The sequence below is a fragment of the Harpia harpyja genome, chromosome 1 (genome assembly GCF_026419915.1).
Source record: "Harpia harpyja isolate bHarHar1 chromosome 1, bHarHar1 primary haplotype, whole genome shotgun sequence".
NCBI classification, from domain to species: Eukaryota; Metazoa; Chordata; class Aves; order Accipitriformes; family Accipitridae; genus Harpia; species Harpia harpyja.
Window position 1 is genome coordinate 86,610,623 of NC_068940.1, and position 25,661 is coordinate 86,636,283.

General features: G+C 39.0%; 1 protein-coding gene across 2 annotated transcripts in view; it reads left to right on the forward strand.

Annotated features, from left to right (window-relative positions):
* Nucleotides 1–11,464: 11,464 nt before the first annotated feature.
* Nucleotides 11,465–25,661, forward strand: part of LOC128149010 (macrophage mannose receptor 1-like) — a 36,198-nt gene continuing 22,001 nt past the window's right edge. For both annotated transcript variants that reach the window (XM_052803664.1, XM_052803673.1), the window contains exons 1-12: nt 11,465–11,614; nt 13,516–13,917; nt 15,092–15,265; nt 16,768–16,926; nt 17,796–17,909; nt 18,390–18,524; nt 19,362–19,544; nt 21,190–21,347; nt 22,016–22,129; nt 22,470–22,585; nt 22,919–23,067; nt 25,408–25,607. In XM_052803664.1, coding sequence (XP_052659624.1) covers nt 11,557–11,614; nt 13,516–13,917; nt 15,092–15,265; nt 16,768–16,926; nt 17,796–17,909; nt 18,390–18,524; nt 19,362–19,544; nt 21,190–21,347; nt 22,016–22,129; nt 22,470–22,585; nt 22,919–23,067; nt 25,408–25,607 — 1,962 coding nt within the window. In that variant the 5' untranslated portion in view covers nt 11,465–11,556. The remainder of the gene's footprint in view (nt 11,615–13,515; nt 13,918–15,091; nt 15,266–16,767; nt 16,927–17,795; nt 17,910–18,389; nt 18,525–19,361; nt 19,545–21,189; nt 21,348–22,015; nt 22,130–22,469; nt 22,586–22,918; nt 23,068–25,407; nt 25,608–25,661) is intronic.

A 25,661-nucleotide genomic window follows, 5' to 3' on the forward strand; every position in this document is an offset into this window, starting at 1 on the left:
TGTGTCACATCCATGTCACACTAGCTGTGTTGTGAAACAATGTGTCACTTCAGATTTGTAAGCTTCAAAAATAGCTAATTTTGTATTTAGGATGGATTTAAATCATGCTTGAATAAACACATTCTCTTTTGTTCTGGATGCCACTGAAAGAAAAGTGCGAACGGAGTTTCTTTCTTCTAATGCTAAAGTAAGCAATAGAAGGTATGACATAATTTAAAGGTTAAAGATCTTAGAATTTTATGTATCCTGTGAATAGGAACCTTTTATCATGTACATAATAGAAATAGGGAACTGAAAAGGTCCTGCCCAAAGGCAGTGTCAGCAAAAACTAAGCAGCTGCTGACAGATAAAACCTGTTACAAAGTTTCCAACAGTGATGGTGATTTCACCCCTTCTCTGGGCAACCTACCCTAAGTTTCTATACTAATAATGTCAGTGTGCTTTGTTTGCAATGTTGCCAGCTCCTGAGGTCAGCTGGGCTAGAGCGTTCCACATCTATGTTAGTAAAAGCTCTTGGTTGCTCCAGAACAGGCTGGCGGTGGCTGTGTTCCAGCGGCTTCATGGGAATGGTCCCTTGAATGCTGGACGTGCCAAACCAGACCTAGAAATCCCTTTGGGGGAGTGCTCGCTGGCATGGGTGAAGGACACATGCCTACATCCATTTACAGGATAGACAACTCTGTAATAATGCCTCGTCCTGAGCGCTGTTTAATTTAAGTCCATTTGCTAAGTTTTAATAATTTATTAGGTACACCTTTTGCCGTTATCTGAGCTGTTAACATACAGAACAGCAACAAATCTTTCCATAAAACCCTTGCCAGTACACCTTCCAGTTCAACATAAACTGTTAATTACTGCTTTTTCTTTAGGGATTGACTATGATTCCTTACTATCTAGTTATCCCCTCATGATTAACAAACAGTACCATTTTTTCTGCTACCTTTCCAGGAATTCAAATTAGTCTGCCTGCTTTATAACTCCTTGGTTCCTCTTTTTCCTCATACTGTTTGTTGTTTTCTGGTATGCTCAAACTCTGTCTAGCTTTCATCAGTGTTTACTGAGAATTGTAAATCTCTCCAGGTACTCCAGCCAGTCTCTCTAAGTGTTAAGACTAATCAAATTCATCTTCTTTTTTTAAAAAAAAGCTATATGTAGTAGATGAAAACAATGTATAGGGTTGTCCTGCAGCCCAAACATCACATTTGGTTTTGATCTTTAATCTGTACTGTTGTTTTATGCAAAGTTGGGCAGAACTTGTGCAGAACTAATCAATGTTCAAGATATAGGAAATGATCTTGCAAATATTTGCTCGTCTTCCATTGCTTACATGCCTCCTAATGAAGCATCTGACAAAATGTTACTGAAATGAAGAGCGTACTTTAAACAGTGCATGCATATGTTTTGGTATGAAGAATTAAGCTCATGAATGCAGTGACACTGCCTCATGTAAAATAACAAGGAAAATGTATTCTGCACTGAAGCTTTCCAGAGCAGACTTAAGTTTGAAACACCATGATGCTGCCAAGAAAAACAGCGAGATTACTAAAAATGTAGGCAGGAGTCCAAACTCATTTTAAATGCACATTAGCTTCATAAATATGGAAATTCAGCTAAGTTAAGAGCACTCTATACATGCAGTGATATGAACAGCATCCACAGAAGTGTACTTTGATGGATGATGTGCCTATTTAGACCAATGTTTAAAGATAAGTGTTAACTGAAAAAAGCATGACATTGACTGCAGAGAATGTGACCTTGGATAGTCCTTTAGTTGGGAACTGGCTGTGACTTGAATTCGAAGTTTTGACCAAGGCTTACCAGCTCTCTAGAGGTAGTTCTGGTCACCCTAGCAGTTTTTAGTGCTGTGCATCATGACACAAGGTCTTGTATCTGAGGAGCTGAAAACATTTTCCTAGATGTTGGTTAGATTTCATAATACCATCATTCTGTGCAGATGTAAAAATTAGAGGATGTATGGTTTGATTGGAAAGGAGGAGGGCCTGATAGGTTGCACAAGGGCAGAGCTGGGAGCAGAAACACTAACCTTTAACTTTTTCTGTGTCTGGATATGTTGAAAATCAGGGCAGGTTTGGGCAGTGCAAAATTTTCTTACTCACCATAGAGATTCTGATTTTGTCCATGGAAATCTGGCTGGAGATGACCAGCTCATTTCGAACCTGTCTATCAAATGGATGTTTCTACATATAGCTTGTTCCTACATTCTTAATTATTTTTCACTTCCTCTTCCATCCTCTTAACATACATTAGTTGCAGAGATAGGAATGGCAAGATTCAGCTTTGCAAGTTCCTAAGTTTCCTCTTTCTCTGTCTTTGCTTTAGTGAAGAAATTGCTAGGTTTTGGTTAGTAATGCAAAGGAGCACCTGGTAATTTTTTTCTGCATTAGATAATTCCCCAGGCTATTGAAACCAGTGGGTGTAATCCAGTTTTCCTGTCTGAAATGCCCAGGTTAAGCACTTTTTTCTCAATTTTCTCACTTTTTCTCAGTTTTCTTTTTAGCAGAGAGCTAAGTAGTATATTGGGTGCTTTTCCATTTCTCTTCACTTTGTTTGGGGTATATATCCCCAGAAAAACAGCTTGATACACTTACCCTAGGTGTTTACCTCTTCCCTGAGAAGGCAGGACTCAACGAGAAGCATTAGATGCCTTCAGCATTTTGTGCTCTGGTCTGCTGAAGTCTTTTTTAAGATGGTTGCATGGTGCTAGAAGTGGCTGCAGATTACCGACTGTATTGTTTGTAACACTCAAGGTGTTTGTGGAATACCAGTAGTGGGTAAAAGAAGTTGAATCTAAACGCTTCAAAGTTCCCTAAATGCGGTGCCTGGCTTACCTTCAGTGAGGACACTCACCACCACTCTTTTTGTGTCCATGCAGCGAGGAGGAGGTGAGTCAGAGAGAGAAGAGGCAAGAGGGAGGCCGGTCTAACTGCATGCCCGTGGCTGGCGGCTGGTCTAAAGCAGACCTGGAGCCCTGGCCTCAGCTCCCTGCGGCAGGTGTGGTTTGCATTGTCAGCACAAACTAGACAAACAAAACTTGTCCTGCAATGGGATCTGAACCATAAATCCCAAGCATGACCATGACCCTTGTATCTCTTTTCGAACTTGTTAGTGGAGCTCAGGTGACTGTCTGCCTAGATATGAATTACTTGAGGCAAGCAATAGGTGCCTTTCTCTCCAAAATAGGCAATTCTGCACAAATGGCGTGACCAAAGTAGTGTGCCCAGGGCGTGTTCAGTCTGAGTAAGGTGATAGCTTCAGGATTAGGCAGTCCTGAGTAGGTAAACTGAACTGATGACTGAGCCTTAAGCAAACCACTTTCCACTCCCATAGAATTATAAATTCAAACCCCAAAAAGAAAGAAAAGAAGAACAAATTGCATCGCAGTGATATTACAATGCTCAGACTATGCCTGGAAGAGCTGTGATAGATTTAGATGCCCTTCATAACAAAGAAATCTGGAAACTAATTCAGATTAAAGCCAGCCTTTAGAGCTGTTCACAGAGCTCTTTTTACTCTTTCTTTGAACTACTTCCCAGAAAAAAGAAGAAACCGAGCCCTACAGATCTTTTTATAGTTTTGTAGTGAAGAGATACCTTTGGTAACAGTCCTTGTGAATGTCTGCTCTCTCTATCTCCTTCTGTGCTGTTAATTATGAAATTTCCTTCCTCTTTCAGAAAATGGGTTTGATACAATTGTAGTTGGAAGGTGTGTGAGGAGGGGAAGAACTACAGTGTCTTCCTTGCCAGCTGAAGTAAAGAAACTTCAGTTACTACATACCTCCCACCCCCATAGAGACTGATGGGTAGGTCAGGCCATAAATCGGTGTTGGGGAGCTGGCATTAGGTTGTTTTTCAGATGTGACATTTTTCACACACCCTTGTTGCCCATATTTAAAATCATATTCTGAACCTCACCAATCCACAGGTAGTAGGGGAATAAAACAGTCTTAAATACATTTTCTGCCAACCTTTCTGCTTCAGTATGCTTCTTTTAAATATTCAAGTCATATGCTGCATTTAGATAAGGTAGGGAATTAACATAAAGGGATTAAAAAGGTGTAGAAAATTATCATAGACTTATAGATTATATCAAGTTGGAATGGACCCATAAGGATCATCAAGTCTGACTCCCTGCTCCTCACAGGACTACCTAACACTAAACCATATGACTAAGAGCATCGTCCAGATGTTCCTTGAAGTATTAGCCCATGGAAAATATTTTGAAGTATTTCTTTCTGGAAAGTGGTATATGTTTGTTTTATAAGGAAGGAAGCACTGATAAAGCAAAGGAAGGAAACAATGACTCATCATAGAGATAATATAAAGAACAGGCATTTTTCCAGTTATTTTTATGACTATATACTGTTATCCAGGAAGTATGGCTGGACTAGTTATTTTTTTCTTACACAATCCATTATTTAAACAATAGTCCAAAGATGCATGTTGATTACTTCCAATGATTACTGAGGCTCAGTTAACAAGAAGCAGTTAAAAGGTAGTACAAAAGGTTGACGAGTGTATCTGTAAATCAGGAGTCATGGAGCATATATTGGTCTCCTGTATCTCAGCCAAAATATTGAGGTTCAAATGCTCTTGGGTCATCAGGCAGGGCTAGGCAACATCTGTAACTGTGACGTGCACCCTTGGGCGCAGTCTCCCAGATGGGGGCCTTCCTTCCCCCAAATGTGGCACCTATGGCCCTGTCACTGGAAAAAAGGACTTAGACCTCCTGAGCTCCTGGTGTGCACTCAGATGTCTATCAGGATGGTGATGACTTTGGCTCTGCAGTTTACTCTCTCGTTTTAGCATGCTACTCTCATTTTAACACCCCATTCTCTTGTGGAAAATAAGAGAAATTTTCAAGCAGTCAGCTGCTGCTTCTTTCCAAGGGAGGCTTGGCTAGGTCTCCCCATCCCTTGTGAGTCCAAAGCTGATGTTGCAAGATGGACCTAGAGATTTCCCCTTCACACCAGAGCTTCTCAGCCCTCACCCCTGCTCTGGGTCTAGTTTGACCTTGTTATGAGCTGCTTCAGCACGTTAAGGAAAAAAGGACTACATGTCTGCTGTCTCAGTGTGCTGAAACAGCTCTGTATAGAAGCAGGCAGAGCCAGTGCCAGCTCCACGGTGAGGGTGGCCCTGCCCAGCTGGGCACAGGACATAGAGAGGCCATTGCAGGCCCTGGGGGAGCTGACTCAGGCTGTCGGTGAAGCTCAGCTTGAAATCTCCTCTCCTTCACTCTCTACTTTTCTTGTGCTCATATTGCAAAAGATGATTGAGTTTTATTTTTCACCAAATTTGCTCGCTTTTTAAATGGAGCCTGTGTCCCTTTGGTTATATGATTGGGTTCAGGAACCACAGACCCTCCAGCAACACCCCCCCCCCCCCCACCAAACTAGAGTAGCATTAGTGCCTGGGGGGCTGGTAAAGCAGCTGAGAGGCCACCGAAGTAGACAGGTCACCTGTGACAACTTCTCAGTGGAAGTCACACATGCCTTGTCATGCTCTTCCCCAGTGTCCCACATGTGCCCAAGACTTGCTTGTATTGAACTGCATTAACATGGAAGTTAAGGGTTACATTGGTTTAAGATTGCAAATCAACGTCACAATTATATTTCTTTTCATAAGCATATGTGAATGTTGAACCGAAACCTGGAAAATATTTCTTAATTTCTAGAGATAAGAACTTAAACTGGAAAACCCTGAAGATTACTCTTGGTAAAGACAAGTGATTCTGGTTGATTTCAGACAACTGCTTTCCTATTTTGTTTTTTAAAAGTCTCTCACTAAATAATCTGCCCAAGTACTTAATTATACTATTAAGAAGTTTTTTTCCTGATATCTAATTGTCCCTTGCTAAACCGATTCCATTGTTTCTTTTCCTGTATTTCTTGTCCTTCTCCAAGTAGATATGTGGAATAATTTATGACCTTCCTTCATGCAGCAACATTTTACATCTTTGCAAGCTGTTATCATGTCCTACTGCAGTCTTCCCTCCTGTGGACTAACTTCTTCCAGCATCTCCTCAGAGGTCATGTAATTCTTCTGCATCTTTCTGGGATTACGGTATTCCTTTAAAGGAGAAAAATTAGCAGGTTTGACATTATTTGCACTTGAAAAGTCTTCTCTCTCTATTGAAAGTGTTTTTTTGTTACAAAAAGAAAACAAATTTCTAGAAGACACAGATAGTAAAGAGTCTTTTTAAAGTTTGTAGAGCCGAAATAAGAGAGGAACCTTAAACACAGAAGACCACCTATGATTTTATGGATGGAATAATAAAGTGGCAAAGTAATGAATTGAGGTGTTAATTTGGAGTATGTTTAGGCAAGGCCCAAAGATGTTCTAGCCTCAGCTGTGCCTACAAATTGTTTATGAAATGAGGCTGGGCTGATACTGAACATTTCAAGAAGTGAGGGTCTGATAATGACCCAGTGGCTTCCTGTGTCAAATGTGTAAATGTACATCTCAGTGAACAGAATATATTACTCAAAGCATGTTTTGGGGTATATCACCTTACAGAGTTCAAAAGGGAATATATAAATTAGATGGTCCTATCAGATAAAGAGAATTTTTCGGTCTGAAACAGGTTTCCTCCACTCCTGCTCAATATGAGATCACTGATATTTGTTAATTGCACCTGCCAAATCTCAGAGTTAGATGAAAGGTAAGATGACTGGCAGGATCTTTACTTTAGTAAAATGCTTTATTGAATTGAGCAATAGTGTTACATTTACATCTTGTTCTTGGTGTACAAGCATACAATATATAATGAATCTAATAACTTTCTGGTAACTGCTAAAAAATAAAACCATTAGCAAAGTAGGTGTTAAAGGAACATCTCTTCATATCAGTCAAAATTCAATGTTATTTCCCACGACGTTTTTATTGAATTATGTGATCCACAGTTTTCCCCTCTTAAATCAAATTAAATTTATTGTTAAATCTGATTTAAGTTTGTGTAACTCTCTTTTCCAATATTCTAAGACATACATATTGCATAATTTCTAGGAGATTACCATTAATGATTTAGCATTGCTACGTAAAATTTTTCAGTCCTTCAGTCTGAATATAAGCACATAAGACAAAGCTGATTTAATTTCAGTACGCAACCTTTCCTTGCTCTATTTTCTGTTTTTTCTCAATTTAGTTAACACTGTTGACCATTCTACCACAACTAAAATATTTTGTGAAGATGAAAATAACAAAAACTTGATGTATTTCTGTCTTCTTTATGTTATCCCAGTACTTCATGGAGCTATACTTTCTCTGAATTTTGTTTTCCTTTTTGTTCTAGTATTTTTATAGGGTACATGACTTTTTCTTAATATGTAATAAATTCTAGGTGTGAAAACAATATTGCTATTTTTTATTACTAATTCCATTGTATTGCTGCTGGCATGGTATAGGCTAGATCATATGGACCCAATTATTCATCCCATCAGAAATATTCACACCATTTTTTGTAGAAAATGTAAGCCAATATTATGAAAATATAACAACTGGCTTTTCATTACTCCCCAAAAACTTGCTGACATTTTCAAATTTTAGTTTAGTTAATTTAATACTTCCTATTCTGGATAAAAATAAAGTGCAGACTTTTCATGCATTCCCTTGCTAACTAGTGAAGATTAATTTCATAATTCCATATTAGGAAGATTTTTTTCTTTTAAAATTTCATTTTACATTTGTTTGTCACTAAATGTGCTTTTAAAAAGTCTATTGTCTGTGTAGTTGTGATGGGTTGACCCAGGCTGGATGCCAGGTGCCCACCAAAGCTGCTCTATTACTCCCCCTCCTCAACTGGACAGGGGACAGAAAATATGAAAGGCTCACGGGTTGAGATAAGGAGAGGGAGAGATGACTCACCAATCACCATCAGGGGCAAAACAGACTCGACTTGGGGAAAATTAATTTAATTTATTTCTAATCAAAATCAGAATAGGGAAATGAGAAATAAAACCAAATCTCAGAACACCTTCCCTCCAGCCCTCCCTTATTCCAAGGCACAGCTTCACTCCCGAATTCTCTACCTACCCCCCCCAGCAGCACAGGGGGATGGGGAATGGGGGTTGTGGTCAGTTCATCATACATTGTCTCTGCTGCTCCTTCCTCCTCAGGGGGAGGACTCTTCACACTCTTCCTCTGCTCCAGGGTGGGGTCCCTCCCATGGGAGGCAGTCCTCCACGAGCTTCTCACAGAAGCTATCTCTGTACCCCCCCCCCCCCCCCGCTATCAAAACCTTCCCATGCAAACCCAATACAGTAGTACCCATATATGTAGTCTCTGGCAATGCATAATGGGCTTAAGATGCAAAGACATCATAATTGTGCTCTTCTGAGACTCTTTGGTAACTACTTATTTATGCAATACCATTTATTCACAAGGAATGCACATAAATCCTCATTCTTTAGAAAATGTTAATAAAGAAAAAATATCATCCCTCAAACAATGTTCAGACTTGGTTTTTCCCAGGGAAATCTTTCCCGTCTTCCTTTCATGATAAATTTAACTTTCTGCTTAATTACTCCATGCTTTGTGGTTGCTTTCACTAGGTACATACAAAAGTCAAATTAACACAATAGCCACAGTATTTTCAGTCCTGGGGTATGTTTCCCTAAGTTAGTTCTTATTTTGACCTGTGTAGATTTTATTGTCTGAACTTTTGATAAACAGAGGAGCTTTAAACTGATGACTTAACTGGCCTGAATGAGAAGGGTTACAAAGGGTGGCAAACAGTACCTGTGCCCCTTGCTAGAATCTGACCAGAAAAATAGCAGGCTCATCTCAACTCTGTATCAAAATATTCAACTAAATTTGGCACAAGAAGACCAATTAATGCTATAACCCATGAGAGCAATCCCCTTGCAATCAGTCCCCGATGGCTGGGGCTGGTCTGCAAGTGGAGGAGTACATCAGTTACTCTTAGCCACTGCAGCTGAGTGTGTGGGGAGACTTACCCTGGTGGGGATTGCTCTTTCAGCAGAGCAGATCCTAGAGGATCTTGGCTCTTGAAGGATCCCAAAGCACTCTGTGGGTCTTTTTACGTCACTGTAACTGTCTGTGAACACCTGGCATCAGTAATTGGCAAATTATCACCTGCAAAGCAACCATTGCATGTTACCTCTCACCTGTTACTCATTGAGACTCATCAGATAGATAGGCTGAGGTATATGGTGCTGTTGATATTGTGCTGCTCTTTTTGCCTTAATCTTTGAGTGAGTAGAAGTTTAATGAACTTGGTAGGATTTCCAGTGAATCCTCAGCAAATCAACTTACAGTATTGGTAACCTCTTTATGAGATTAGTGTCTAGGATGTAGGTCTAGCAATTGAATTTGAAGTAACAGAGAATTGACTAAATTCATGCCAGGGAGTACAATTTTGCTTTTAGCCCAGCTTCTGACCTTCCAGATAGGAACTGGCCAACCTGTACTTCATGACTGGATGCAGCTTGTGCTGGGGCAACACCTGTAAGCAGTGGTGAGATGAAGGTGCCTGACATTGCCAGATCTCTGAATTGCAAAGGAGCAAGGCGGCAGTGCTACCTCCTGCCTGGTGCTCCCCGAGGTATGCGTCTGGTGGCTCACAGTGATCAGGAGGTGTCAGGTGTAGGTGAGGTAGTGAGGTTTGCTTTTCTGGCTTTGCTATTCCTTGGAGGCTGGCCTCGGGGACTTCGACAACCTTGAGCAGCCACCCCTTTCCAGTAACCAGCACAGCACCCCATAATTCACAGTACTGGCCATATGAGGAAAGATGCAAGTGCACACGGTGTGTTTGGAGTATCAAGAACACGGTACAAATTGTTCAGATTTTTAGCCTGAAACTGGTCTGCAACCTGGCTGAAGGGTTTCCTATCAAGTGCTTGTTTTTTCTTAATGAACCAATGTTTGATTTGCTGCCAGGCTGCAGTTGGGTCTGGTGTGGCCTGAGGATCAGAGGAAGGTGAAGAAAAGGGACCATTCCCTTTTTGCTGCTTTGTTATTGCACAACGTTCACCCGAGAAGAAAGTGGAATTCCTCTTGGCCTCATGACGTACGAGCTCCAGAATAAAACAAGGCTGTTAAAACTCCTGACAATATAAATGACAATGTATCTTTTATATAAATAGGCCACATGCTATAAGGAAATGCTTTTAGTCTAAGACAAATCAGTTCAGGCCAAAGAAAACTTTCGCTATTTCTAGGCAAGATCTTTGGCAGCTGATTTAAGAGACTTATGTTTTGGTTTTTTTCATTTTTAAAAAAAGTTCTAGAAATGTCTTTTCCAGAAAAAAGATGTTGACTTCATTGTTGTTAGTATATTTTATTATCATCTGAAAAAGAAAATTCAGTTAACTTTGCCCGTAACTTCCTAATATCTGTATCTAGCATTTCCTTGTAATTTCTTGTTTCACAATTCAATTTCTCCTTTTTATTTTAATCCTGTAGACTTTCTCAGGGAACAAACTCTCTTTCTTGCATTGTCTTTCTGCTGAGCAGCCAAGTAGGAACAAATCCTGTACTTAGAAAATGCAGTCATCTTGGCAACAAACAGGAGATGATGCTAAATTTCCTTGCTATCACATTTTTGCTACAGGTGCTGAACAAATATGTTACTACACTTCAAATAATATTTTCACACCACAGACCTTTTTTTCCATTCAGCAGTATTTCTAAACAAAACAAAATAATTCCATGGTAAAAATCTACTGTGATAAAGTCAGGCCTTTATAGGGACAGTCTATAGTGGTCAGGAGAGGACCGCTGTTTCTTTCAGGTTTCCACCTATATGTTTGGAAAACAAACTCCTTGAGTGCTTGCTCTGTGATCTGGGAAAGAAGAGATATGTGGCATTTCCTGAAATTGTGACTGGCTCTTGGTATGACTGTCTGACAAGATTGACCTACTTCAAAAGAAAAAGGGGGATTGTTTTTAAAATAAGCCTTTTTTCCAGGTAGCTTTGGGTGCTGGTCTCCTAGCTGCATTTACGCAGAAATGAACGTCAGTAGGACAATGGCAATCTCATTTGGAAGGGAAGAAATTTTTATAAAGTCCTGCAGAGTGAATTTCACTTAAATCCTCTAAAATTCAATCCTGCCTCATCTCACACATGAAAATATGAGACTGACATGTTTTCCTGATGGTATTTTTTCACTGTGTAATTAAGGTGTAAAATTTAAAAACTGTCTGAAATTCTTTCTTTGGTATTTCACTGTTGATTTGATCCCATGAGCTCCCCAGATGAATCTTCAGGAGAGATAGCAGGAAAGTATTGAGATATAACCTTCTGGGTATCCCCTGCTTTCCCAAGGCAGCATGGTTTGCCCTCAGTGAGAAGTCATTCTTTTTTGAAGGCAAAATTTGTGGTGTGTGGTCTTGTTTTTTTGAAATGTGGCATGTGACAGAATATTTCCTTATTTAGCACTCAGAGCTTTCTATCCAACCATCCAGCCTTCAAAACTGAGGAGGACTGGTCACTGTCCTCTCTTCAGCAGGACTTCATTGCCAGCAACTCTCATCACCCAGCTTTTGGTGAAGGGAAGAAAAGAAAACAGCCTGTACAATTATGTTCTTTGGGTTGTTGCTTGTTCTTTCTCCTGTTCACAGTGCTTTGCAGCTAGTGGGTAAGTGCCTCCTGCTTGTCTCCTGTAAAGGTGTCTGTGAAAGTGCCTCCATGTCCTGTGGCATTTCTGGGTGATTTCTGGTTCTGTGGCAGTGCCTATAATTATGTTATTAGTTTGGGACATATAGATGGGGAGCCTCTTGATGGCAGGCAAGTGGCAAGGACAGGATCTAACAGAAAAAAAGAAATGGATAGAGAAGGAAGCAAAGACTGAATTCCTAATGGCTTTATTCATGTATAGCGGCACTATCATTTCAGCAACCCCAGAAGATCAGACCTAAGAAAAGCATGAGATATATTTAAATGTCTCTTTTTTGTTTGTTTTATTCTTTACTCCTGCGTTCTGATTTTTGAGCTCTTGGTGTCTGAATAATGGTTAGCAAAATCAGGCAGGAAAAACTTCAGGAGTGGTGAAATGTGGAATTATTTGTAGGACATTAAGGTGTTCACAGATGATGGCTCCAGAGAGACTTAGTGCTTATAAAGAGGATTATTTTCATTCACTATTTTGAACAAACTCACTGAATTCACTGGCATTGATAAAAGGGATGAAGTAAAATTTTTGTGGAATAAAGTTGGATTAAGTTTAGGAAAGTTATTGTAGAATTGCAGTGACAATATTACTGCCATCCCTTTAGCTGCGCTTCTATTGTAGGTGTTAAATAGATGGCTTCTGGAGACCTGAATGTTTAAGGTTCAGTCCTTTTAGCTTTGTAACTCCTGAGTAAAACTGCTATGGATTGCCTCAGAGTATGTGGTGTTTTTTTAATCGCCCATGGTATCACTGCAGGCCAGAATAATTAGTGTACTGTATATTACCAACTAAATTGATTTCAACTTTTTGCAGGATTTTTATGAAATTTGCAGGATTTAATGAAATTTCTTTAGCTTTTAAAATACATTTTATTTAAATATGAAGCCCAGTGATCAAGAGATGTGTCAGGGGCCAAAATTGATTATGAATCCCACGAGCTTTGGAGGGAAATACAGCCAGGTGGGTCACAAAGTACACCACAAAGCAGCAGAGCAAATTCACAGGCATGATTCACTACTGCTACTGACAAACTCGCTGTAGGACTGAAATTAGCTCAGCTACTTCTACTTCACACTGGAGCCAACACGGTAGACATGATCAGAGAAACTACCTGGAAAGCTAGGGACCTGATTTCTGGTACAGGTGGATCTTCTAACTTCCACCAGCCTTTCCACACTGCCAAGTGGTGGTCAGATGCCACTACTACCCAGTCCTTTTTGCTTTCTCAGACTGCGATTGGTTTCCCAATGTCATTCCTAATTTTACATTGTAATGGCTCGTAGTAGGTACTGCAGGTCTTGTAGGTCAGCAAGGCCAATTAGCCCAGAGTACCTACCCCCTGTGAGGCCCAGAGGTGTTCACCCACATTTATACAGTGAAAAGGAAAGGAAATGTGGATTTGGGAGTGTGGAGACAAATGGCTCAGCAAAGACGGCTGTGACCCCGCTAGGAGACCTGTAAGATCTGGCAGGGTGAGGAAAGTTTGTAGAGATCGGAGGTCTACAAGGCCATGCATCTGAGGACAGATGGAAACAGGGTAATGGTAATAGCAGTGTGGTTGAGGGAATTCATGTGACTGATGTAAATCAATCCAACAAGCTGTGCTCCGCTCTGCTGATGCTGCTGACTGCCATTAATCCACAGTATGGTGACATATAATAATGAAATACATATCCTATTGTCTACTTTATTGCTTTTTAATCAATAAAATTGATGTTGCACTGGACTCTGTTCAAGAACATCATGTTTTTGTCTGATATGAATGCAATAACTTTTTGTTCACGTGAATGGGAAGCAGAATCATGTCACATATGCACTATACATATATTCTGTATTAACCATTTACTATGTATTGTTTTGTTTTACAGACATTGAAACATTTTTAATATATAATAAAGTCAACAAGCTCTGTCTTCAGGCATCTATCGCGCAGTCAGTTAGAACTGCCACTTGCCATCAAGACAATGAATCACAAAAATTCAGATGGATCACTGATCATCAGCTTATGAGTGTGAGACTGAATCTATGCCTGGGGGTGCCATTGAAGGAGGATCATGCTGTGATCACCCTGTATCCATGTAATCGAACAAGTGAGCTGCAGTGGTGGGAATGCAGAAATGAAAGCCTCCTCGCAATCCAAGGAGAAGATTTGTTTTTCAGTCCTGGCAATGAAGAACATGATAATGTTTTGTTAAAGAGGGGGCTGAGTGCAAAGAATAAGTGGAAGATCTATGGGGCCATGGATGTTTTATGTTCCCGGGGATATGAAGGTACAGAAAATTGATTCTTTCATCTTTGCACTAATTTTTTTGTGAGCATTAGAGTGTTTTGGATCTTTGGCTCTGACTATTCTGATTCCTTCAGTGACCATCAGAGTTTTAGAAAATCGGTATACTGAGGGAGTTAGCCTTGAATTTAATGTCATATTTATGGCCAAGTATGTATTATATACATATTTTATATATATATTTATATATTATATAATACACACACTATTTTGGTGTATGTATCATAGTATATTAGTATTACAAGTATTATAAGTATCACATATATTCTATATTCTCTAAATATATATTATATATTAGTATATACATATGTACATACTTACTTACTCTTACACTATATATGTTTTCTCTGAAGTCACTATTTCTCACCATACTGTGTCACTACATTGTTAATAGAGATTATAAACACTGATAAGTTTCTTATACAGCAACATGGAAATGAAATTACATCCTCAAGAAAGAAGCACAATACGGGTGAGCTGAGAAAGGGTTGGAAGTACCAGTGTAGGCAGAGGAAGTGCGGCTTTTGTGACTCAGCAGATGAGGATGCTCATGGAATAATTATAATTACCAGTGCAATTACCTTTTATGATTCGCTGAAGTCTGATTGCTCTGAATGGCTTTCCCACATCCAGAATGAATATTCTAAAAACCACATTACAGGACATTTGAAGTATTAAACTCTGAGCCTTGCATGTGGGAGCTGCTCCACTGTATGTGAGATACTTAAATGGTCACTGGAATAAAAACACAGACAGATTGTCTAACCTGATGTTTACTTTTTCCAGGAAGTAGGACTTCTAAATATTAGTTCATCCTCTTGCACTTTTTATATAAATCTTAACATTGTTTAAAATAGTAGTATCTTAAGGTAGAGCTCTGGAGCCTTATTAAGTTTGTAAAAGCATTTTGGTCAGAACAAAAATCTGTAGACTTTATCTGTGAAATATTACCTTACATTAGAATAGCACTGCTCTAAAATGTATGTCAGCAGCTTAAGTCTGAAAAAGCGTTGAAATGAATTTTGTTATGGTTATGGGAAAGGTAACATGGAAAGCACTTTGAGATGCAATTCAGCTATTAGCACAGGCTTCACGTTTTTCACAGTTTACACTCATTTATTATTTTCCGTACTATCTTTATCATTTTGCCTTCTCAGAGACCTTTACACTGCTAGGAAATGCCTTCGGGGCACCCTGTGTATTCCCTTTCATGTACAATAAGCAATGGTACGCTGAGTGCACAGATGCTGGCCGGTCAGATGGCTGGCTCTGGTGTGCAACCACTGCAGACTATGACACAGACCAGCGATATGGATTTTGCCCATCAAAAGGTAAGTTACCCTCAGTGTGGTATTGGCCAACCAGCACTAGCAGAATATGAGTATCTTTATAATAACACATAGTTTACAAGAATGTATTTTAGTATATGATGTATTGCCACATCCTGCAGCTCTCTACACAAGAAAAAAACACATTGCATAAAGATGTGGAGAAAAGCGTGATTAAAGAGTAAAACAGCGTGCAGTTCCCACCAATTGTGGGGGTGTTGCTGAGCAGCACGACAATTTCAAGCTCCTCACTGATTCCCAGCCAGGATGTGTGCTGTCATCGTTGTACAACCCTTCTCTGAGGACCCCCGATGTGATGGATGTGGGCACAAAAATGAGTGCTGTAGGAAGATTAATGACGAAGTTAACATTTCAGTCTGCATGATTCTCATGTGAATATTTTTTTTACTTAAGTGGAATGTGTCCTTTTATCCATGCTATTAAGCCCTATTCATATTGCCTGGGAAGCTGCCTTTCCACCCCTTCTGACAGCTGCCTCCCATCCCTGGCATTTCTCTACAACTTCAATCAATTTCTGAAAACCGTCTTCCATTTCTGTGGTCACTTCCCTCTCCATCTCCCTTTATGACCTTGTTCTTGACAGGGGAGCTTTGCATTCAAGGCGTTGAAGACTCCTCCTGACACTTCTCAGCTTTCCCCTATATTCCTCCCCATTGCTCCTGTTCAAACTTGTGTCTTTTATTATTAAAACGCCCCTTTATTCCAGTTGATTCAAAATGTGCTTTTGGTGTGGTTCAAATCCATAGTCAAATATGCTTTCCAGGTCCCTACAAAGATACCTAGGACACTGAGCCCAAAAGGCATGTGACATAAAGTGAATGAATAATTTTCAAAGCTTTTGAAAGCCCGTCCCAGCTCTCTGTTCTTTTTTAAATTCAGCTTCTTACTGACTTTTGGGAATGATCAAATACCTGATTCAATTCTGCATTGTGCTTGATAGAGCATGTATAGATCTTCAACAGACAACAGACGCAAAGGTAATCAGAAGAGGAGCACAGTGCAGCTTGGCACCATTGCAGTGCCCGGGCTTTGAAGCTGTGTGACAGGCACATCCAGGAGCTCTTTGCAACAGGGGGATTTATCTAAGAACTGATTTGATGCTAAATTCAGGTCTAGAGCTGGTTCTCAGAGCTCTCAGTGAGAACAGCTGTCCAGAAAGAGAAGGAGATGTTGCATATCTTTTTATAGATTTCACTAGGATTTCCGCCACAGTACTCCATGCAATATATTTTTCTATGCAATCATTTCCCTTGTAGTAATTCCTGAATTATGTATCTTCATGGAACAGGAGGCAATATTTTCCAGCTCTACCTGTTTACGGGCCTTAACTTCATCCTTACCCATCCTGCTCATAACATTTTCAGTGCTCTTGAAAGAACAGCACAGGTGACATTTAACAAGAATGCCATGCATAATGAGAACCTGCAACTCATTTTTCTGTGGGTAAGTTACTACCACCCCCGATATAATTATTTTCTCCACAGATAAAGACACCACCTGGACTATAGATCTGTTAACAAATGTCCACTACCAAATAAACTCTGAATCGGCTCTCACGTGGCACCAAGCCAGGAAGAGCTGTCAGCAGCAAAATGCAGAATTATTGAGTATCACGGACATTCATGAACAAACATACCTTAAAGGTAAGGAAGTAAAGCAAACTCTGACTTACATTCAGGATCTGTTCAGTCCACCATCACAGCTAAGGAATATTTAGTATGGTTTTGGCTAATGTCTATGGACCTAAATATACACGAGTAAGTACACAAAATCTTTTAGAATTTGCAAGTTCACATCAAAATCACTGCCAAGTTTAAACAGAATTCAAGGTATTCCAGCATTCTGCAAGTGTAACAGTTTGACTTTCTATTTAAAAAACAAAAATCTGAAAGGTAAATGAAAGTTTCATCTTTGGTTAAAAAGAATCTTTAAAACAAATTGAAAATAAGACAAGAGAGATATCTTTGTGCCAAAAGAAAGATGTGTTGTGTGTCAAATGCAGCTTGACATCTGATTTTTTCATTCATCTGACAAACTGAAAAACATCAGTTATTCATAGATCCCAAATCGTGGCTCTACCTACCCATGTATTGCTGGAGGAATGGTATGGAAGAATCTCTCTCCTGTTATTATTAATGATGAATGTAACTTCTAAGAGCCTTATTATTGTTTATACTTACACTGTGCCAATATTACTGCTTAAATAAATTGTGTTGTACAGAATTTAGGCCATTCTACAGAAACACTTTCATTTTGGATACGCTCTGTGGCATCTCATTTGTGCTCATTTTGCATTAGGTGATATGATTAGGTGATGGGAGGGTGGTGGTGTTTGTTTGCTTTTTACAGAAATCAAAAGCTTCGGCATATTTCAATTTATCAGGTATCTCAGACCTAAAGATATTTGTAGTTAGATATTTAAGAACTGTAAGTCTTCCTAGAGACATGACTAATGACTATTGCTAATAAAAAAGTGATTTATAAAATCGTTTATCTTCCTTTGGTTTCTTAGAGTTAACAGAAGGTACAGATTCTGCACTGTGGATTGGACTCAACAGACTGGACTTGAGGAGTGGATGGCAGTGGATTGGAGGCAGCCCTTTCCAGTACTTAAACTGGGCTCCAGGTAGCTGTGACTTTGATTGTGTATTTCCAAAGAAAAAATATACATGCCTCAAGTACTGCTTTAAATTCTATTATCAGATAGATATGCCATGAGATACGTATTTTAGCTTTTCTTCTTTAGCTTTAGAAAAAGCTTTTTTTTTTTTTAATAGTAATATAAGCCAGAAACTTCTATGTATTGCAAAAATATTTCAGCTCTGAAAGCAGTAATGTCTTTCACAAAAATATACTGTCTTCTATTTGTTGTCTCTAGCAACAAAACCATGAGGGGGTTACATGTTCATATCCACATAAATTATACTACATTTCATACAGACATTCCCACTACCAGAGACCTACACAGTTCTTGCCAAAGCTGGGAAAGACGTGATCTTTGGGGGTCTCACTTCAGCCAGGAATCATTTCTCCTGTGCATTTTAGAGCTTAGAGCTATATTTGCCTTTCAGAAAAGTTCACTTTTTTTCCTGTACCTTTCCCAAAGGAAGCCCTTCTCCAGAATCTGGAAAACTCTGTGCAGTTTTGAATCCTGAAACAAAAGCTAAATGGCAAAATTGGGAATGTGATCAGAAACTCAGTTACATTTGTAAGAAAAGAAACTTTACTTTGGTTCCCTCAGGTATGTTGATATATGTTGATAATTATAAGTAGAAGCTGTTAACTGAATTGCTTGGCATTCACATTGAGAAAGATGAGCAGGAGAATTTCATTAGAAATAAAAACTATTTCTTGTTTATCTGGTTTGCTTTCTACAACCATTGCACCCTTTCTGGGCTCATCTCCAGTCCCACAACACACAGAATGAAATAGGTAAAAGCAAAGAACATCCAACTTGTCCCATCTATCCATGTTTTGGTAGTCACCTCTCCCCTTTGAATACACACCCTGCTGAACATGAAAAGGGACAACAAACCAAAAATTATTTTTCTGAAGAGGGATGTTAGTAAAAATAAGTGAAAGGAAGAAAGATCGACACATTGCAAAGATCAAAGATATTTTAAGTGTATAAAGATATCCCTGTTGGTGTTTTCCTATGTACATGTCTAGCTGTGAATCTGCCTAGATGACTTTTATTCTATCAATATACTTAATCTTTTAAAAATTCATAGGCATTTTATGTTAGGTGCAGATAATTTCTGATTTCTGTTATCTGACAAATAAGTACTAAGTAATATAGAAGCTGTTAAAATTAATACATTAGTGTATTTGTTACAGACATTTGACTATAAAGAACTTTAGAATTTGTATTAAAGTTTTCCTTTTCCAAGCTAAAAAATCCAGATTTAGAATCATATTTATGTTTACTGTATTTTGTGTCCATCATTTCCTTATAATGAGAATTTCCAAAGAAAATTCTTAGTTTAGAACTTTTGCACAGAGTAAGTGAAAATATTTTCAGTGTCATGTCCCTTGCATGGCATTTGAACTCCTCTAAAACGCTGGTATTTGTTCCTAGGTGACACTGGGCCTGTTACTTGCCCAGATGGATGGGTACCGTACATAGATCACTGTTACAAGATCTTCAGGGAGACCAAAGGATGGGAAGAAGCTTTGACCTCTTGTCAGAAGGAAGGGAGTCACCTGGTCAGCATCCAAAACCTTGAGGAGCACAGCTTTCTGGTGTCTCGGCTTGGGTACAGTGAGTGTTTCCAGGGGGGGCTTTTGCCTTTGTCTGCATGTAAGAAGCACCAGCTAGCTGAATTGAGATGTAGTAATGGTATTAACATGAAACACTGCAGCCAAAGACGTGCAAGGAGCAAGAGGTCCAGTGGCGTTAGGCTGGTGCAGTGCTCTCCCTCCTGCTTCAAAACAGATGCCACCTTCAATGCTGCAACTTGCAGACTTACTCAACTCTCTTGCCTTGTGCTTTGCTTTGCATGAGGGTAGAAGGACATCAGTCATCCCAGTGAGAAGCTTTCTTAGTGAAAGGATTATGAAATATAACTTCCACTTTGCAAGAGTGCTTTTTATGGAAAACCAACATATTTGTACTGCTTTCTATGCATTTGGGGAACTTACAGTGTGGCTCTAAGCCATTCTCCACATCTTGTGGTCAACCAGCACCCAGATCAGCAAGTTCACAGGTCTCTACAGAAGTGATGGAAGGAACCTACTGAAGAAAAGTTTAGCTCTCTGCACTGCCAGATGGAAAAGATCAGCAAAGCTAGCCAAGGTGATTTCCAGGCAGCAAGCTGTGGAATTGCCTGGGCTGCCTAAAGAATTGTACTCAGGTCACTGGATCTAACATGTCAGCATGGTCTTGCCATGACCTTTTTAATATCCCTGGCAGAAACGTGAGGAGTCTGTAGATATGTTGCTACTTTTTGCCCCTGTTAACTATTTGCTTTTTTTTTTTTGTGCTTAGAGGTAGTGAAAGCCTTAATTAACTATTGAAAAAGTGAAAGATATTCAAGACAGCAAAAATTCTTTCTTCAGAAAGAGTAATTTGTCTGCTTAGTGTCCAACCATACAGGGAGATATTTTTTGTTTCTTATACTTTTTGATTCTGATATCATACCCCAGTTTAGAGACTACTGAAGAAATTGTGAATATCCTTCCATATCTTTCTTTCTTTCTTTCTCATTTTTGTGAATGGTGCCTAAATTTACCTTTCATTTTCCTTGCTTTCCTTTCGTTAAGAATGCCTAAAACCATAGGATCATATACTGGTTTAGGCCAGAAGGAACCCTGGAGGTCCTTTGGTCTAGCCCTGGCTTGGAGCAGGGCCAGCCTCAAAGTTAGATCTGGTTGCTGACAGCCTTCCCCTTCTGAGTTTTGAATGTTGTCAAAACTCTGATTTTACTTACTGCCTAAACAGTTGATCTAGGGCTGGGGAGCTGGGCTTAGGGCGTTTCTCTGTTTTTTCCATTTTGTTGAAAGAAGCTTAAAACATTCATGCTTCAAGTTACATGAAAACAGTATTTTAAAATCTGACCAGTGCAACAGAACCTAAAAAGTAATTATTCACACAGTTATATCATACCAATATAGTGTTTTAGCATTAGGCTGGTAATTTACTCTTCTCCCACTGCTATGAGGAAGGGAAGCAAAATTTTTTGATCCAGTGCAGGGATTTCATTACAGCCTAGTTTTCCAAAGCATACTGTCTTTATGCTAATATTTATGTGAAAATATTAATTTATAAAATGATCATGCAATGCACTAAATACTTTCATGTTTCATAAGTTTATTAAAGGGATTATATGTTCTAGAGCTTGAGGGTGCTGTGAAAAGGATGCAGTGGCATAAGAGGTCTTTCCTAGTCCTGTGTTTCCATGTTTTAGAGCCAACAGACAAGCTATGGATTGGACTGAATGATCATAAGGTTCAAATGTATTTTGAATGGAGTGATGGTATGCCAGTGACGTACACAAAATGGCACCTGGGAGAGCCGTCCACCACAAACAACAGGCCAGAAGATTGTGTACTGATCAAGGGCCAGGTAACATTATTCAATACATATTTTACTTTAATATTGAAACTAACTTCTTAATAAAAGAATAATGTGCCCTGTTATTTCAGCAGCTGGCTAGGGCCAGAAAAAGGGATGTGGGGACAAAGGATGAGATTAAATATGACCTTTCATTTAAAAAAAAAAGAAAAAATAAAATGAAAGAGTTACTGCATCACTGACGAAATTGTCTCTTTAAGTTCATCTGAAAGTCACCAATGAAATCATTAGGGCTATAAAACAGGTCTCTGAATGTAGTTTGCGTACATTCTCCTGCTCCTTTTCCTCTGGTGGTAATGGTGTCATGTGGGGCTCCCCACTGCCTCCTTTGTGCCTGCTCATTTGCCCATCCCTGCATGGCACAACTGCCTGTGCAGGGTCCTGCAGAAGAGGTCAGGGACCAGCTCCCTGCACCCTCATCCCTTCTTATCACTGCCAGCCGTAGCTGTACTACTATAGCCCAGTCTCCTATTTCACTGGATATGAGCAGATTTATTTTTGTTATCAACTAGGGGAATTGGATCAGGAAAAATAATATTTCTGTTTCAAAATGAAACGAGAAAGAAAATGAATAGTTTTCATTATAAAGAAAGAGCTTATTCATTTTCTTTACTATTCATCTTAATCTCATTGTTATTTCATTCTTTCTCCTGCCACAGGATGGCTATTGGGCAGACTATGTCTGTGAGAAGAGAGCTGGCTACATTTGTAAAAGAAAAGCTATATCACAAATAGTTAGAGAAAAGGAAATTACTGATGCAGGTTGCAAAAAAGTAAGTATATAAGAATGGAACATCAATTTCCCAGATCAAATAAGTACGTACCTTGTCTGACAATCATCTAGAATTATTTATATTATTTCTATTCTTTACATACAGGGGGTTTTTGTTTTTATTTATTATGAAGTTTCTCTCTCTCTCTCAGTTACTTAAAACTTTAGAAAGCCATTTACAGAAACTGCTTAGAAGGAATCTGTAATTTCACTGTAAATGTTTCTAATTCATAATATTCATGATTATTGTGCTTCATTCATTTTGAAATGGTATAGCTCACTTAATACATGATATCACAATTATTTTAAAGTGATATGGAAATCCCAAAATCATGTTACAGGGCTGGAGAAGATATGGGACCTACTGCTATTTTATTGGACAAGTTTCAGCAACATTTTCAGAAGCAAACACCACTTGTGAAGGAGAAAAAGGTTACTTAGCCACAGTTGAAAGTAGGTATGATAATAAATTTTCATTGTCTTTTAAATAGGTCGAGGTTGTATGTTCTGAAATATTTCTGGAAGTACAATTCTAACACAACATCAAACAGCAATTTGGCTAAGTTACGGATGAGGTCTCTAGTTGAACAACAAAAAAGGCTCGCTTTTGTTTGTTGATGAGTCAGAATCCTATTGTAAGACCCTCTCCCCTAGTCTGCAGGAAGGAAAAGGAGAAAAGGATTCATCATCAGATTAGACAAGTAGAATTTAGATAAATGACTTTGTTAGACAAGTAGAATTTGGATAAATGACTTTGTTTTCACTTGCGTCTTTATGATCCCTTTTACAGGTATGAACAAGCCTATCTGACCAGCCTTGTCGGGCTGAGGCCTGAGAAATATTTCTGGCTTGGTCTCGCTGATGTGGAGGACCAAGGCACTTTCAGGTGGGCCAACGGTGAAGCAGTCTCCTTCACGCACTGGGATGCAGCAATGCCTGGTAGGTGCCGTGACAGTGGATGGTAGGTGCTTTCTGAGGTCGTGGTCCCTATTTGCGTTTGCATTGGCAAAGTCCTCTGAGTTTTATGCTTTAAGCTTTCAGTATATTTTACAAGAACTGGCAGTTCTCAAACCCCATCTTTTAATTTCAAAAGGAACAATTTGAATTGCAGTTTTATATTAGGACATCTGACATATTTACCCATAAGATTAACCTTTCGGCTCATCTTCACAAAGAGATAAACAGGAGTTACAGGAAGTTCCTGAGACTATTCCACACTCATCTGTCTAGTGGAAAAGTTAGCCTGGGAGAAGAGTCTGAAACAAAGCAACTGTAACAAGGATTTTAAGTTAGAATTACAAAAATCACAGTATCAAAAATGATCATACCATTATTATTTTTACTTGTGATGCTAAGAAAACTGCATTCATGGGATCCTATTGTGCAGAAGCACAGAAAACAAGATTTCAAAATGCCATGAGGGAATCTACTCTCCCCAAGATATACTATGTCCCTCCTAGTGATCATTTGTCTGAAAAGTTTCTCAAAAACATTCAGTGAGGTTACAAAATGTAAAATAAAATAAAAATAATAAAAAATTTTAAAAGACATAGGGTAATAAAACTTCTGTAAATGCCATGAGAAGAAAGCTTACCAGGGAGTCTATGGTGCCAGCAGATAATCAGAGTATAAAGGGAGCACTTGGAGATCAGTCTGGAACATTGATGAAAAATTAGTTTCCTTGCATCTGTGTTCACTGAGGAAGAAAATGGGCTTTCTGTGCTGGAAAGTTTCTTTGTGAGGGTATGATTGGAGAGTCTATTTCAAGCTGAAATACCAACAGAATAGATTATGGAACAAATAGATGACCTGAAGAATAGCAAGTCAGGACTAATCACAGCTGCAAAAGCATCCAAGAGCTGTAAAAGTTACATTAAGTGAACTGTTCACTTTAATGTGTAACTACCTGCTAAAACTGCCTTGACAGCTAAGGGATGAAAAAAGGCAAATTTGGTGCCAACATTTAAAATGTTTCCAGGGAGATGTGGGGAAATACAGACCAATGAGTCATTGGTAAATTAGTTGAATCTATAATAAAGAATAGAATAAAGAAGATATAGTGGGAAAGTTATATAAAATTCCTTGTGTAAAGGGAGGTCATGCTCACAGATCTCCTGGAGCTCCCCACAGGAGCCAAAAGCATATGAGTAAGGGAAATCTAGTTAGTGTGGTCTACCTCAATTACCAAAAACATTTCAGCTAATCTGACCTGACACAGGAAAGCTCTTAAATGAATAAAAATTTTGATCAAAAGGCAGGCAATGGAAGGTAGGTTTTTTTATGGGGGATATTTTTTACTGGAGAAGAGAGTTCACAATCAGAGTCCCTTAATGGTCTGTGCCAAAGCCCATGCTGTTCAACATATTTACAGACAATCTGGAAAAGGTGAAATAGTGAAGTAGTAGGATTTGCTCGTGATACTAAATTATTTCTGATAGTGAAGATGTGCCTGTGAGAAAACACAGGATGCCCTCAGGAGAATAAGTGACTGAGCATGATCTGTAAAATAGTAGGTGAACTTTGATGCAGGCAGGGTGATGCTCACAGGAGTAAATAAAGGTCTTGAATTGACAAAATTATGGACTTATAGCTGACCAATTCATTTCAGGAGTCACTTCTTGGCACCATGGTAGACAGGTCCACTAAAACATCAGGTCTGTGCTCAACAGGAATCAAAAAGCAAAGAAAATGTTGAGAACACTTAGGAAGTTAATAAAGAACACAAATAGGCCATTATATAAACCCATTGTGTGCATTTGACTGCATCTTGTGTGATGTATGCACCTCTGGTTCCCTCTGAGAGAATATACTAAAATTACAGTAATCGTCATGGGATAAGCTTTATCACATCCGTTGAGGTTTCCGTGCCTGCCTTATGTATGCACCAAGGGTTTTGTTTCCATCTATATGAAAATTACTAGTGACCAAGGTTACGCTACCTGATATAAAACAGGCTTAATGTAAGTAAGAATGAGGTCCTCTACTTGAAAACACAGGTTTTCATTGTAAAAAAAACCCCAAAACCAACTTACTTTCTACCCATACAATTAATTATGCAGGACATTCAAAATAAAAAAAATAGGATCCCAAACTGATCATGACCTCCTCAAACAGAAAATTCTACTCTTTGCCTGTGTGAAAACCATCTAAAATATAACTCTGCTATTCAAGTGTTATTGTATGGCAAGAAGCGAATGTCCGCTGCTCAAAGATTTTAAGTAAGAATTAAACAATTTAGATTGTATAAAATATCCAACATCTTTTTTGTTTCTCATAAAGGAAATAATCCAGGATGTGTAGCCATGACAACTGGGACTGCAGCTGGATTATGGAATGTTCTTGACTGTGAGACAAAGCAAAAATATATCTGTAAACAGTGGGCAAAGAGTGCAACAGCTCCACCTATTCCAACTACTGCTCCAGTCCCCACATGCCCCGAAGGTTGGGTATCAAACAGCCATAGTAGTTCCTGTTTTAAAGTAAGTGCCTAAATATTTAAAGAAGAAGAAAGGCTTTGAACTGCTTGGGGGGGG